At 44.5% G+C, this 16,218-nt stretch overlaps 1 protein-coding gene and 1 non-coding gene across 21 annotated transcripts in view; both read right to left on the bottom strand.

Moving 5' to 3' along the window:
* Nucleotides 1–1,174: 1,174 nt before the first annotated feature.
* Nucleotides 1,175–16,218, bottom strand: part of PUM1 (pumilio RNA binding family member 1) — a 139,339-nt gene continuing 124,295 nt past the window's right edge. For 18 of the 20 annotated variants that reach the window (XM_032303411.1, XM_032303406.1, XM_032303404.1 and 15 more), the window contains 5 exons: nt 14,049–14,186; nt 11,481–11,606; nt 10,084–10,205; nt 5,004–5,196; nt 1,175–1,727 (listed from right to left, as the gene is read on the bottom strand). In XM_032303411.1, the coding sequence (XP_032159302.1) occupies nt 1,596–1,727; nt 5,004–5,196; nt 10,084–10,205; nt 11,481–11,606; nt 14,049–14,186 (711 nt within the window). In that variant the 3' untranslated portion in view covers nt 1,175–1,595. Of the gene's footprint in view, nt 1,728–5,003; nt 5,197–8,322; nt 9,081–10,083; nt 10,206–11,480; nt 11,607–14,048; nt 14,187–16,218 lie in introns of those variants that run through there. The other 2 variants (XM_032303405.1, XM_032303412.1) reach the window with 2 other exon arrangements.
* Nucleotides 4,091–4,175, bottom strand: LOC116568388. Its single transcript, XR_004276595.1, has one exon. It is a non-coding gene; the product is annotated as a small nucleolar RNA SNORD103/SNORD85 (small nucleolar RNA).

Below are 16,218 nucleotides of genomic sequence, written 5' to 3'. Positions count from 1 at the left end.
TGGTTACAAGTGTGCTTGCAAAAAAGTTCATTGGAAATATACACAAGGCTCTGGAAATGTACACCGTGTAGTGTTACAATTCTATATTCAAACAAGGAAAATTGACAGTATGTTACATTCACTTACAAGTAGACAAAATGCAAAATACAGTTCATCTTCTGTACAAAAAGGAAGGGCAATTCACACTTTACAAGGTGAGAGGGGCTCTGATTGTAAGGAAAGCTAGGGCAGGGCTGAACTTTGCACGTTCTTATGACTGTCACAAAATAAGCAAAACATTACTTTTTTTAGGATAAAAAAAAACACTAGTGTGAACTGAATCATCTTGAATAACATTTAGAAAGGATCTTGCTACTGTGGGACTAAGTGACAAATAAAACCAAGCTATTTTTTTCCTTTTTAAACATTTAACTAGGCTGTATAAAGAACATTTATTCCTTCAAAAGAAAAAAAATTTACTTCTGGTTGAAATTACAATTTACAATATACAACACTATATGCTACGACCATAAAAGGTGTGAATATACACTGAATGCACAGGGCTGGCTAATTCTCTTTTCTTACCAAAAAACGTGTTTATGTTGATTCAAACTTCTCCACATTTACATTACAGGTATACAAATGTACAATTGTACAATCCAAAGTATGTTCGACTACTAGGGTACATTATAGATACAGATTAGACATCAAAACAAGAAAATACTACAAATTTGTATATATGCAAAGTCTACACCAAGTATACACTATATATTTATAGAAGCAAGACCAAAAGCAGAGTTGGATTTTTTTTCTCATGCTAAATAATCAGATTCTGCCTTTCAATGTTAACAGAAAAAAATCCAGTAGGCAGTAAACAAATACACCCGCCCGGCCTTGAAAGACATCTTAGGAGCTTACATCTCCTCCTCACAAAACAGACTACACATCTCCTTCAGCATAATAGTCTCCAAAAAAGGCGATTTTTCAAAGCTTCATAAACTTAATGTCATAAACTGAAGCTTTAGCAACTCTAAAACAATTTTCATTATATATATATATATGTATATATATATATGCTTTATAAACAGTGTTAAATGCCAGTTTGGGGTCATTTAACAAAATTCAAATTTCTCAGGTTTTTTTGTTTTTGTTTTTGTTTTTTACTAAAATGAGGAGGTGGGGAAGAGCTATTTGCAAAATTTGCCGGCAAGGCAAAATGGGTTAAAAACTTTTTTCTTTTTTTTTTTTTTTTAACTTTTTTTGTTAAACCAACCACCCTGAAAGTTTCCACACGCGTAATATAGATACAACATGAACAAAATGTGTGGCCTCCCATGTACATTGGTCACCTATGTACAAGTACCCTATACACCAGTAAAACAACAGGGCAATTAGTCAATTAAAAAAAATAATTAGTACATGTTATGTGTAATAAAATTAAACAAATTTACAAAGGCTTTTCCACTTGTGGATTTGATTCCATTTTTTGGAGGAGCGGGTAATCCTGGAGCAACCATTCACCCATTTCAGCTTCTCTGCACGAACACTTCTGGTTGCTGGTTGGATTCGCCAGTGGGCCAGTGAGGTCAGTGGGAATGAGGGACAGGGCGACTGCCTCAGATAATACCATTAGGGGGGCCGCAGATGGGCCCTAAGTCAACGCCATTCTTCATGTAGTACTTCTCCAGCTTGGCCAGGATGTGCTTGCCGTAGGTGTACTTGCGCAGAGTGGCGATGTGGGGCCGGATCTGGGGAGAAAGCACAGTGTTACTCTGGCCTGCAAGCCGGCCACGAGCTGCCAGGCACCGAAGCGTGCACACAAGCCTGTGAGCCCGCCAGGCGACACCTTCCCCCTCTTTTCAGTCAAAGCCCCGCCACTCAACAGCCCCAGGGAGCGAGCTGAGTGAGGGAGAAGCCCTACTCTGTGCGGGGACACCAGGGCTCCAGAGGCAGCTGGCCACAGACCACTTCCACGTCGGTCCATGGAGCACGTGCGTCCTCACAGGCGCCCACACCGTCACTGTAGGGCAGCCGTTGGACATGCTTTCAGCCCCGTTGGTCCCCTAGAGGCACCTCAGCTCCCCTCAGCAGTGGAGTGGTGCGGGTGGGGGTTGTTCAGGACCCCGTCCTCTGGTTCACAGAGGATCCTGGAGAATGACTGACAACAATAAAATGGCTAGTGTGGGCTGCCTGGGTGGCTCAGCTGGTTAAGCGGCTGCCTTCGGGATCAAGTCCCGCATCAGGCTCCCAGCTCCATGGGGAGTCTGCTTCTTCCTCTGACTTCCCCCTTCTCATGCTCTTGCTTTCTCTCAAATAAAAATAAATAAAATCTTTAAAAGAAAAAAAAAAATTTAAATAAATAAATAAAATGAGTAGTGTGGGCCAGGTAGTGTTCACTGAAGCCCATATGGCAGGTGTGCTCATCCCCATTCTACAGATGTACCCCAGAGGCCCAGCTAAGTGGTGTGTCCAACACCAGCCAGCTACCCGGGCACAGGCCCTGAGTCCCACAGCGGTGACTCTTCTACCAACTCCGCGCCAGTCTGGCCCCCTCCCCCTCTTGTACCTGGGTGGGTCCCCATGGAGCACCCTAGACACGAGAGGGGCTTCCTCGCTGGAGCCCCCTTCTCTGCCGGGAGGCTCACGCAGCTTTCTCCGGGCCCGGGCTGGGGCGTGGAGCGCGCCACCCCAAGGTTCCACCAACAGCGGAGGACAGTGCGTACCAGCCTGCTCCCCACCCGGACGTGCACTTGCACACTCAAACACACTGGCCACCTACACCAGGGCACGTGGCCCCACTGAGAGCTCCACGCAGGCCACGATTTCTGTCTAGTCGGTCAGGTCCTCACAGCAAGGAAGTCCCAAGTAGCTCTAGAAACCACTGCTGCACCACAGGACACAGGCCCACAGCAGCTACCATGTTCTCACCTACAAGCCCGCGTGGGGAACCGTTAACAGCCCTGGGTCCAATTCCGAGCTGTGTGGCCCACAGCACTCGCCTCACAGCTCTGTAAAAAGAATGTGTGATAATGCTATGCTGCTATCTGGGGGGTAGTGAGGACGACAGACATCGCCGGTGTCTCTGGCATCAGAATGTGAAGTTCAGGACCCCCTGGCTTTTGGTGGCCCTCCTTTTAGAAACACTAATGACATTTACATTCAATTCTTTCACCTCTCTGTCCCCGGGACTGGTGACTGCTAGACCAGCCACTGAAGTCTGAGCCTTCTCCTTTCCCAGACAAGACACTAATGACCCTCGTGCTCATGCACATGCACCACTGTTCAACTCCACTTTTTACTTATTTGGTGGGAGATGGAAGGAAATCAACCTGCCCCCCGTCTCCTCTTGCTGGAAAGGACACTGCCAGGCAGTGAAAGCTGGAAAACTCAGGGTTTTGGGCCTGTGGGACTCTTCTTCCCCTTTCAACTCCCTCCATCAGCCAACTGCTAAGCCCTGTTCTGTCCACTTGTCTTCAGTCCCAGAACCACTACCCACCTCCTGGCTTTAAAGCCGCCCATCCAGCTTCCTCACTGCCTCCTCTCCTGCTGCCTGCCCTACTCTAGGTTAGTCATCAGCCAGGACAATCACATGAAACACAAATGTGACCTGGCCTTGCAAGCCCGCCCCCACCCAGGGACAGGCCTGACCTTTCCAGATACATGGTCTTGTCTCCTGCTCCTAAGCCTTCATGTTCCATGTTCCCTCTGCCTGGAAGGGTTCAGGGCTTTATTCAAATGTCACTCTCTGGGGAAGCCTTCTCCCACATTAGAAGAGAGCCTGACACATGCCTGCACGGCCCTGCCACACACCTCCGCAGCACGACTGCAGCTCTCCGTGTGGGGTACTGTCGTCTCACGGATGCCGGAGCCCTGCTGAGAGGAGGGCTCGCTCTGAGTCTGCACGTGAGCACTTGTCAAAGGCAGGACTGAATGCACGGACAGGCTTAAAACTTCTATAGGACTCCAGGATGGCCTCTGCCCTCCCCAGCGTCTTGACACGCGCATCTGCGAGCCTCACAGCTGGAAGGACTCTGGACTCCCCCAGCCTTCGGGAACCATTGCCAACACCACTGCGGTGCTGTGTTTTGAACTGGAGGCGGTGGGGGCCTCGTCTGGCTCAGAACTTGAGTCCATAACAAAGATTCTCATTACCGAACTTTGTTCTCAGTGAGGGCAAGCGGCTCATCATCGCCAGACCGTGCCCAACACCTCCCGAGAAGGGCAGAGGGAGTCCAGAGCCCAAACACCAAGGGTTCGGGTCGGGAGCAGCTGGGGCTCGCGGCACTGCCTGGCACAAACACAGCGGCAGCGTGCCTGCCCGTGTATGTTTTGTTTCCCGAGCCCAGGGGGCTGCGTGGGAGGGAGGCTGGCTGGACCGGCCCTGCGACTGTTCCAGAAGCCATGGGTGGCTTCAGGTGCATTCGGTGTCCGGCTGGTGTCGGCCCCACACATGGCACCTAACAGCTCGGATCTCTGTCTCTCCTCCTCACTCCCCCTCAGCCTGGACTTCCCCTCCCGCAGAGCCTCCCAAGAAGCCTCGAGCACGTGCTCTCACGGGCTCACCAGCGCTTTGCGCGGTTCTTCCCCACACAGTACTCTGTGGGCAGTGACCAATTTCATCATGTCCGTGCTGGTGCCTGGCACAGAGCAGGAACCAGGCCAGGCACTGGGCAGATACACTCTCAGTGCAAGGTGGTGGAATGAATGAGAGAAAAGGCAGGCAAGCAGGCTGATTTGTTGGACTGAGAAGCTGGTCTCCTATGAGCAGAAAACCATGCCTTGAGGACCACGGAGGGAAATCCCTCACAAGGATGGGAGTTTCAGACTCTTTCACACTAGTGAGCTACTAAAACATGAGGAGAGTGGCCACTGTAGATAAAAGGAAACAGGAGCACAGCATGAGACCTAGACCAGTGACAAACGCCACAAAAAGCAGCAAGCTGTCTACTTTTATTTGCATTTCAGAAATGTCAAGAACCTCACGCCTTATAGACTTTGAGTGAGATCTGCCCACCCTGGCCTACCTTATGCATGACAATTTTCCGCTGGGCTGGCTCGGCCACATCAATCATCTTCTGGACCACGTAGTTGGCATACTGGTCCTTCATCATGGTGTATAAGGCACTGTGGGGACCGTCATTCATGGTGCATACCTCATCGATAAGCACAGCGCGCTCCGTACGGGAGGCATGAGTGACACACTTCTCCACAACATTGCTGTAAGGAGACAAATCCAGGGACAACTCTTAGAACAAAGACCTTGCTGGGCTGTGTCTGTCTGGCCTCTGTCCTGACTCAGTCAGCACCACAAGAGAGCCTGACATTTGGGGAAGATCTGGTTCTATGAGTCTCCCCCTCTGTCATTTGTGGCTGCCAGTGTGAACGGTGGCTGAGACTAGGCCCAACCTTCTCACAGCTGAGGGAACAGCCCAGGTAAGTGAAGCGACTCACATACAAAGCTCACATCTGCTTAGTAAGTTGCACTTGTTAAGGATTATAATTTCAACACACAATCAAAATCCACAAATCCTCTCCTTTCTGAGTGTACAGAGGTCGGGAACAAGCCTCCCTTATGTCGCTATCTCTAGTGCCAACCACAGAGCGGGACACCCGGAGAGGAGGCCCTGCACACTTAGTCAAGGAAGGTGTGCACGGGAACCACAGCGCTCATTTCAACAGCCTCCTGCTGCGTCTTCAGAGTCTAAGAACAAGAGCCCCCCCGCCCCATAGGTCTGCCAGCATCTCTGAACCCGGCACAGTTCTGTCCTCTTGGGAAAGGAAAACAGGAATTGGCTGTACTAAATGCCGGGGGGGGGGGGGGGGGGGGCAGGGGGCAGAAGGGGCAATTAAACTACACAAGCCTGTGCTAATGGGTATTTGCCATCTCGGAGTGATTAAAAACCACTACTACTATGCATCTGTGGCTCTGTGGGTACAAGGAAGTTGTGTGATGTCAAAGAACAATACACATTATTTGTATTTTTATCACTGGAATCAATACCCAGCAGAGAGGACATCTGGTGGGTCAGTGTGCAGTTGAACGTTGAAGGCTTTCAGAGAGTTCACGACTGGGGGAAGAGCTGCTCTAGGTCACAGAACTCTCACAGAGAAAAAGAACTTAAGAGCCCAGACCTAGCTAATGCAGGAAGCTCTTTCCTCTGTGACAGTCCTTAAATATGGCCGTTTAGCATAATCTCATAACCTGGAAGTAATTACTTTCTAGGGCAACCTACCGTATGGGCGAATGGCTCTATGAAACATTCTTCTTGTATATACTGAAACAAAACATCCTCTCCCCTAAAATTTCACCCATTCGACTTAATTTTGCTCTCAGGGACTGAAAAAGGACACATATGCCTACTTCGTGAGTACCTTAGGGCAGGGACTCTACTCTGTCATACTCCTTCCAGAGCCCAGCCCTCTGGATATCTGAATAGTCCAGCAACTATCACCAGAGTAAGTCCCTAATCTGCAAGTTCTTACATGGTAAGAGGATGCTGTTCCACAGAGCTCTCGGTGTTAGCTCACTGCACACAGTGAGCTTTTATTTGGAGAACAAAATTCTCCGGGCGCCTGGGGTGCCTGGGTGGCTCAGTTGGTTGAGCGTCCGGCTCTCGGTTTCAGATCAGGCTGTGATCTCAGGGTTGTGGGATTGGGCCCTGCCCTCGGCACGTGGAGTCAGCTTGGGATTCTCTGCTTCTCCCCATCCCCGTTATGTGCAAGCTTTCTCTTTGTCTCTCAAATAAACAGATCAGAAAGAAAAAAAATTCTCAAGCTAAAATGTTAAGAACTACCATCCTATTGATCACTTCTTCAACCTTTCTTAACATACAGTGTCTGGGGCACCTGGGTGGCTCAGTCATTAAGCCTCTGCCTCCAGCTCGGGTCATGATCCCAGGGTCCTGGGATAGAGCCCTACATCAGGCTCCCTGTTCAGGGGGAAGCCTGCTTCTCCCCCTCCCACTCCCCCTGCTTGTGTTCTCTCACTGTCTTTCTCTATCAAATACATAAAATCTTAAAAAAAAACAAAACAAAACAAAAAAAAGAGTGAGCGAGCGAGTTCACCAGACTGATCAATCAGGTCTAATTAAGCCAACAGCCTCCCCTCCTTTGAAACAGCATCACAGAGAAACTTCTTTGCCCACCTTTCTTCTACAGCACTATGCTACTACAGTACTGCTCTAGTGTGACTCAAAGTGTGGTACTTTGGAAGTTATCTCCTAATAGCCACCAGCTCCTCCCTCAGCCAAAAAGGGACTTAAGATATTACTGATCCTGCTCAGAGAGCACAAAGCCTGTCATGATCTCCAAATGCTCAGGCAAAGAATTCAGCAGTTTTCAGGACTGCTTAGCTGGACCATACCTTCATCCAGTCCAGGCCTGCCTCCCCTACAAACTGGTCGGGATTAGAACAGGACACTCATTCTTCTGGGTAGAGGACTCAAATCCTCAACACTGACCTGTCTTCCAAGAAAGCAAGCAGGTAACTCAGCTACCACCATGGGTTCCCACTTGGCCAAAGACTTCCACCTTAATACATGATCAAGTGTTGCGTCTTTAAAGTTTATTTTAGGCATTCTGAAACTACAGTTCCCAGCCCATTTGTGGGTGGTGAGATCAACTTAGTGATTTGTGACCAGCTTTTTCTTTAAAAAAAAAAAAAAAAAAAAAAAAAAAAAAGAACAGTAGGTATTAGAATTAATCATGGACAACACAGTTTCAGTTATACGTGTATGCATGTGCCTGCGCGTGCAAAATCAATGAAACTTTTACTTTTTATTCTGGGTCACCATCAAAACTGTAGGAAAGTCACTAATCTATTTTATTTCTACTTATCTCAAGTGTATCAGCTCTTTCTTGTGTTATCTCTAATCTGTTGTTGTTAAGGCCACGTGGTGAATTCTATCTCAGAGGACTTATTTTTCTATTCCAGAATTTCCATTTTGTTCTTTTTATACCAAAGCTTCTAATTCTCTACTAACATCTCTTCATTCATTACGATTGTTATCTTCCTTTACATCTTTCACTATAATTAAAATAGGTGCTTTAAAATCATTCTCTACTAATTCCAACATCGGGGTGGTCTGGAACTAGTTGGGAGTTGTTTCTTTCTTTTTTTGTTTCTTCTTTTTTTCTTGACTGTATGTCTTATCACAATTTTCTGCTTTCTAGACAATGAATGATGCGCAGGAGAAACGGAGTTCTGTTACGTTCCCCCAAGGATATCACTCTCCCCGTTCCTTTATTTAGTGCAGTAACTTGGCTGAACTGCAGCGGCAAGCTTCTCCCACACAAGAGGGATCTCAGTTCAGTTCTTTGAGCCTTCGCTGGCCTGCCTCAAGTTTGTGCCTTCGCTGGCCTGCCTCAAGTTTGTGCCGTCACATGTGGGTCAGGAGTCAAGCAGATATTTGGGAAATTAAATGTGGGCCTTCCCCTCCCTGGTTCTCTTACTTTCTGGAATTTCTGCCCTGTCACTCTGTCACTCTCATTGCCACGGCTGCCCCTAACTCTGCCTTCTGGGGACACTGGAGATTTTTTAATCCAACTTTAGAAGCCCAGAGCAGAACAGGAACTGCCTACAGGCTAAAAGCCAATTAAAACTGGGAAATTTCCTGATTATTATAGTCAATAATACTGTATCACAAAACATCGTTAAGAGACTAGATCTTTTTTTTTTTAAGAGACTAGATCTTAATGGTGTTCTCAACACACAAAAAAATAATTATGACATGATAAAGGTGTTAGCTAATGCTACTGCAGTAATCATACTGCAGTATATGAATGTATCAAACCAACACACCATGTATGTCAAACTTACATAATAATAACAACATAATTACACAATTACAGAATTGACAAACTTATCTGTCAATTATATATCGATACAATGCAATACAAAAAGAAAAATCTAAAGGGGAAGGGGGGGAGGAACAGGGAGATTTCCCCAGTGCAATTATGTCCTTCCAAGTTATCAATAAGCCTCCCCTCCCCTCCCCTCCCCCAAACCCTTCTGGTATCTACCTGTTCTTGGCCACTCTCTTAAACGGCTTAATGCCTTCAGGAAGATTTTTGGCATTTTGTCCACAATTTATAGTCGTTATCTGTGGGAGGATTAGGCCCAAAGCAGCTACTCAGTCATTACCAGACCACACACAAGTCTATTGTAATAGTAATCAATACTTATACCTAAGAGTGAGATATTAAATACAATGAAAAAAAAAGTAAATAGAAGATAGTGACCCAAGGAAGAATTCTAAGAGATTCTGCCCCTAAGTCCCTGGTCCTGCCAAATGTTTTTTTTTTTTTTAAAAAAAAAAAAAAAAAAAAAAAAAAAGGCAATACAAGATCACAGAGACCCTGAACTGGTCAGGATACTGAGACACTGGATCAAAGAGTGTTTTTACTTCTCTTCTCTTTCCATGCCGCAGTGTTATAAAATTAAAAAACTTAGAGACAAGCAATTTAAAAAGATCAAGACTGTAGAGTCATACCTGCTTGGCAGTGTATCCTAAAAACCAAAGAAAAATATTCCCAAAATACAAACTACTATACTACATACTGTAGGATACACACATTCCACTTAGACCATACCACTAATCCCTTGGGAGGGCCATCAATTTCTCCTCCAACCACTGTTAATTGTAAGTCACCTAAAACATTTTTCACAATCGGGGGATAACTAGCCCATTTTATTCTTGACCTCACACAGTATGAAGACTGGAAAAGAGACTCTAAGAATACTGTTTATGTAGATACAGTATATGCTGCCTCTTCATTTTGGCACCAGAGAGGAAACTGAGTAAAGAACATTTCACAATTCTCAAAAAATAAGTTAATAAAATGTCTAGTTCACCACAGTGTAAGATTTAAGTTATTTAGAAACATAATGCTCAGATTTCACAGTGGAGTGAGGAGACATTAAGGGACCTGCTTTATTTTATACTTTATAATAGAACCATTGGACTTTTTAAGCTGTGTATACCTGGAGAAAAAGAAACATGTAAAAAAAGAAGAGAATGAAAATTCACTCCTTCTCTCTAGCCTTGAAATACTATTTTATCGTCTTCTCTGGAAAATGGAGTCCATGTGATTCAAAGCACACACCTTGCAAATTTGTGCTGACTCAATACAAGTACATTGCCTCGGATTTCTGCTACAATTTTACTTTTATCTTCAGGACGGCCATGCTCCAATACATGCTGGATTACATAATTTCCATATTGATCCTGTTCGAGAAACAAGAGAAAAAAAATTTATGTAAAAGTGAGTTCTGTGAATTACCTAAATCCTTACATCTAATCACCACCTACCTTCCTTCCTACAGCACCACGATGGTTTACCTGAATAATAATGAACACTTAAGAACTTTAAAAAATGAATAGGGAGTGACAAATTTTTCCTTATCATTACAAAAGAGGAATATTTACCAGATTATGGACTATTTCTCTATATATTTATGCCCAAAGGTCCTATTTAAGTTCTTCCTTTATTAGCTACTAGGCCCAAAAGAGTAGGCCTCCTCTCCTTTAAAAACAAAACAAAACTAGGGTGCCTGGGTGGCTAAGTTGATTGGACAACTGCTTTTGGCTCAGGTCATGATCCTGGAATCCGAGGGTCGAATCCCACATCGGGCTCCAAGCTCCACGGGGAGTCGACCTTCTCCCCTCTTATGCTCTCTCTCAAATAAATAAAATCTTAAGAAAAAAAAAAAGAAAGAAAAAAGAAAGGAAGGCATAGCTGGGAGTAAAGAGCTATTTTTCTCTCAAACAGAAGTTTACCTCTAAGAAAAATGGGAAACAATGTTTATGTCCAACAAAACAGACAATACCTAATTAAATAACATCACAAGCATACAATAGATATATTCACTCATCTAAGGTTAAAAGTATTGGAGAGAATAAATGTACAAATTTATACTTTTAAAAACAAGTGCAAAGCCCAAATGTGTTTGCTTCTGGATGGCAGGATTATGGATGATTTCTTTTGTTCTTACTTTCTGTGCTCCCAATTTTTTTCCACAATGAGGATGTAATACATTTATAACCTCACACCTCCCACCAAAACAAACAACAAACTCCCAACAAAAGTGCTGCTTCAGTACAATACTACACTTAGGAAGTGTTCTCTTGGTTATTGTGATGGCGGAGAAATGTTTAATGGCAAAAGAAAAGAAACTACCAAAGCTAAAAAGAAGCCACCTAATCCACTTAGTTCAGTTGCAATGATGAAGCTGAGACCAAGAGAGGTTAAATGGCCTGTCCATGGCAGAAGGCTGGCAGGCAGCACCCTCCACTCCAAGGCCAGGGCTCTCTTCTTCAACCATATTCAAAAAGCACAAACCAGGACGGTATAAATGAGAACCTGCTCCAAAGCCAATGGGCATTTTAAACACATTAACATTGACTCTTCTGGAATGGATACCTGTGCTGAGAAAACACACAAGGTCTGGGCCTGCACGAGCCCACAGGTGTTTGCAGTTACTCTACTGGCAACTCCACTACCTGCACAAGCTGCTCTGTGTGCTGGTGAAGCTCCTCTAAGACAGGGAGTGTCTGCTCAGGGAGACAGTGCTCCAGGATCCTCTGAATCACTCGGCAGCCGTAAGGGTGCGTGGACAAAGCAAATACCTAGGACAGACAACACAAACAACAAAGCCAAGAATGACAGTTGCTACTTTCGATGCCTCGGCGTCATTCATATCCATTATTCCGTTAATCTTCCCAAAGACAGAGAGAAAGTGAGCGATGAGTATTCCCAGCATCCGGAAGAGAGCTCTGCAGCTCCCAGAGGTTTCTACAGTGTGCCTGCCACCACACAGACAGTAACTGACAAAGCCAGGACAGTATGTTCCAGTCTAACTCAGAAGGCCAAATTACAAATGTGGCACATTCGAGTTCTCGCTACAAATAATGAGGTGTGTAAACCCATTTCATAACTATCCTAGGAATTTAGAGATGTACATAAATTCAGAGCTGAAAAGGACTTTTCCAAGAAGCCTAGAACGGACAGAGAATTAATCGAAGTCACAAAACACACTTTGTTAAGAGTCCACGGTGTGGAAGAACAGGGTTAAAAAGAGAAAAAGGGCTGGGATCAAATCCTAAATGCTTTCACTTAACCACATTGCAAATCTTCTAAATTTAATTAGGGTGTTTTCCAGCAGTAAGTAAGAAAAGCTTCTTCCTCTTTTCTTGGGTCTGGAGGAGATAAGAACACAGGCTTCAGCTCTGGACCACCCACTCTTAATTCTGGCATTCCTAGCGAGAATGACATGGAGTAACCTGCACTCAAGTCTGTCATTAAGAATAACCACAGGGGGCACCTGGATGGGTCATTTGGTTGAGCGTCTGACTCTTGGTTTCAGCCCAGGTCATGATCTCATGGATCTGCTTGAGGATTCTCTCCCTCTGCCCTTCCCCCCGTGTGCTTACTTGCTCTCTATCTCAAATTAATAAACAAATCTTAAAAAAAAAAAAAAAAAAAAAAGAATCATCACAGGAATAATAAGAACAATAACAAGAGCTCACACTTACTAGACACTGGCCAAGTGTCAGCGCATTAAGTGCTTTTCATGTGGTTTTTAATGCATAGCTGTATGTGTACAACTGTGTTACCTTCCACAGTATAAAGTATGGTCCTGCTCTGTTTTATAAAAATGCTAAAAACTGGGGCGCCTGGGTGGCTCAGTCACTAAGCGTCTGCCTTCGGCTCAGGTCATGATCCCAGGGCCTTGGGATCGAGCCCAGCATCGGGATCCCTGCCCAGTGGGAAGCCTGCTTCCCCCTCTCCTACTCCTTCTGCTTGTGTTCCCTCCCTCCCTGTCTGTCTCTGTCAAATAAACAAAATCTTTAAAGAAATTTCTTTTTTAATGCTAAAAACTCACAGTCTATAATGAATTAACTTATTTCACTCAACATTATGTTTGAAGTATTTACTTCTACTGTGGAGCTTCTGCTGGGCAAGTACCTGATTTGTTACTTTAATATTCGTCTAACCCTGCGCTGACAGACATCTAGATCATTCAGTCTTTCCTAGGAGAATAAGGCTGCTTTCAATATGTCGAAGTTATGTCTCCCAGTATCCACCTAGGCTAGGAATGCCTGGTCACAGGAAATACGTGTGCTGAACTTTGAAGGATGTTGCAAAATGATTTTCCAAATGGCTGTGCTAATGTCTATTCCCACTAACAGTGATCAGATCCCACAGTTTTGCCAGGACACAGCGGCTGACCAACAGGGGAACAGTGGTCTATTACCTGTACCCTTATTCTGCATCTTCCTGATTACTAATGGAATCATTCTGTCTTCTGTCTACTGGCAATTTGTGTTTCTTTTTGTCTGTTAGTGTTTGTGGTCATTTTTGCACTAATTTGTATGGTAGTCTTTGATTATAGGAGTTGATTATATATTTGTTATTAATTCTTCAGCAATTTCATCTTGAAAATATTCTCTCCCTTTTGGCAGCTTAGTCATTTTACTTTCCTTGTCTATTTTGATAAATGTTAAGGCCTTATTTTTAAAGTAAACAGATCTGCTCTTTTTTCATTAACTCAGAAAACCCAAACAACCCCCCAGTTAACCTCTTCAATCTCCTTACCGCTGCCATAACTGAGCAAACCCCAAAGACTAAACAACTCTAAAATCCCATTTCAGTCTCAGCTTAGTGGTACACATGACTGCACGTGAAAATCTGCTTGGTATTTACCATGTTTTCCCTTTTAAAAACAAAAACAAAAAACAATTTCACAGACCCAAGAAGGAGGTGTGTGTTTTATTCTTTGTTCCACGTAGCTCAGGAGGGTGTGAAGATGATGTTTTAGGGAAGAGAAATTAATGATAATAGCCAATTAAGGGGCAATTCTGGAAAAATGATGTAAGAAAATATCAGCTCTACCTGGAAGCTGGTGCTAAGGGCACAGAGGTTCTTATGACATACAGGTAAACAGGACAAACGAGAGGCTATCTCTGGTGGTGTGGCCATGTGGGGACACCCCCCTAATGCTACCTTCTTCTCTGGGCGTAGAGACACCCAAACACTTGTTTCCGTTGTTTCTTTCTTAAGTCACTTACCTGCCCCTTAAATGCATCAATGATAAACTGCAAAGACTGGGGCTGCACACATTCGATGCATTTCTGAACCACGTGATTACCATTCTGGTCTTTCACACACTTCAGGACGTGGCCATCTAGCTCCCGAACCATCTCGTTCTATTAGAAGACAAGGAAAGAAAAGCACCACCAGAATCACAGCAAGCCGAACACCCGGACAATGAACAGTCTTCTTACCCAACACAAAGCACTAGGCAGGGAATCTATGATGATGAAGTAGAACCACATAGTTATGGCACCATGACAACAACACAGCAGCTCCAAATGAGGACAGCAGTGTTTCCATGGATTAGCAAACTTCCTGTAACAGTAACCTGGGTTTTAAAAAAGTTCTCTAACTTGCAAAAAACCTCAGAGACTTTTTTCAAAATGGAGACATCTGTAGAAAGCAATCTGTATGATATACACGGTACTAGAGAAGTTCACATATAATTTATCATGTTCGTAACATGACAACCCTGTAAAGTACATGTTATTAATAATGAGAAGAGTTGATCTACAGCTAACTATAGGCTAGACATATCTGTAAGTGCTTAATGTGTTATGACTCAGTGAATCCTCGTAACAATCCTATGACCTGGACACTACTATAGATGAGGAAACCAAGGCACAAATTCTTTGACTTGCTAAAATCACAGACCTATACTGCCAAGATGCAAACCCAAGTGATCTGGTACCTGTGTGGCAAAATAATGTGGGTGAGGAAAGCACCTGTCAGTCAGCTATATATTATCCTGCACATACCCTCCACATACATATATGAGGGAGGTGACGGAGACTGAGAGAGGGAGTAAGTAACCAGTGCGGCCAAGAATGCAGATAGCCACTGACCCAGATTCTAACCCAGGTCTGGAACTCCAACGTGATCTTTCCACCAGGCCAGTGACAGCTAGGACAGCAGGGACAATACTGCCTGGGAATACAGAAGACCAGACATGGAGCTGGCCAAGTGCATGAGGCTTGTGCATTTATTCAGGGAATACAGGAAAAGACCAGACACTGGTGCTGTGGGAGTGCGAGACTGACCGTGCGAGTGTGTGCAAGCAGGGTAAGAGTGGAGATGACAAGGGTATAGGAAACAAGACGTTGAGATTTTCACAGAATCCCTTCCTTGATGCGGAATATCCGCACCATGGCTGGGCTCTGGCACCTGCTGCCCAATCTCTTTGCTGTATCCCATCCCTGTCTATTCGCTCCCTTGTACTGAACGTCTTAAACCTCTGAGATGTGGACTATGACAAAGCAACTAAGAGATTATCCCATTAAAGAAATTCAGGATTATAATACCAAGGACTAAAAAAGCTGAAGGCAACAAACTCAGGAAAGTTTCCTAAAGCAATTAATCAAATGTCAGGAAAACATTTATTCTGGAAATATAATTATGGGACTGTTAAGTGGAGAATGCAGAATATATAAACAGAAAGACTGGAACATTTTTAATCAAAATAAAGGGGAGGTGGCTTCCTTGCGTATGCTCTGGAGCCCAAAGAGGTTAAAAATCCCACTGGAGAGGAGTTAATTTCACTGAAAATAATAAACTTCCATCTAGAAAACAGTAAAATACCCATAACAGGAAGAATCATACCAGGCCCCGAACAAGGTAGACAAAGAAACCAGACCAGGAAAAAATACACAGGAATGTGGGATAGAAAAGCACACCTGAGGAAGAGAGAAAGGAGTGAAAAACTACCACAGCGCGGCCGTCTAATCAGAAAAGAGCAAACAGTAAAATCTGAAAAAATGGAGACTAAAGCAACAATTTAAGACAGAGGCAAAGACTGAGAGAAACTAATATTCCTCTTGCTTTTCTGAGCAAGTAAGCATTATAGTCAAAAAAAGGAAGAAACTTCCATGTTCAAAAGAAACGAGAAAATCTAAGGGAAAAAATTCAACTGCGAAGTTTTCATCCATGAAAAATCCATGGGAAATGAAAACAGATAACGACCTGAGCATTAGGGGAAGAAGAGCAGCGGCTCTGGCCGTGCTCCTGACTCCTCACATGGTGCTGGTGTCGCCACGCCGGTCCGCTGCGCTGCCAGTGCGGAGCGCTGATGAACCCCGCGGTCTCGAAACACGCTGCCCTCCCCAGCGTCTTGACACGCGCATCTGCGAGCCTCACAGCTGGAAGGAC

The sequence above is a fragment of the Mustela erminea genome, chromosome 10 (genome assembly GCF_009829155.1).
Source record: "Mustela erminea isolate mMusErm1 chromosome 10, mMusErm1.Pri, whole genome shotgun sequence".
Taxonomy (NCBI): domain Eukaryota; kingdom Metazoa; phylum Chordata; class Mammalia; order Carnivora; family Mustelidae; genus Mustela; species Mustela erminea.
The sequence above is the reverse complement of the archived record's forward strand: the minus strand, read 5'-3'. Positions and strand labels throughout refer to the sequence as shown.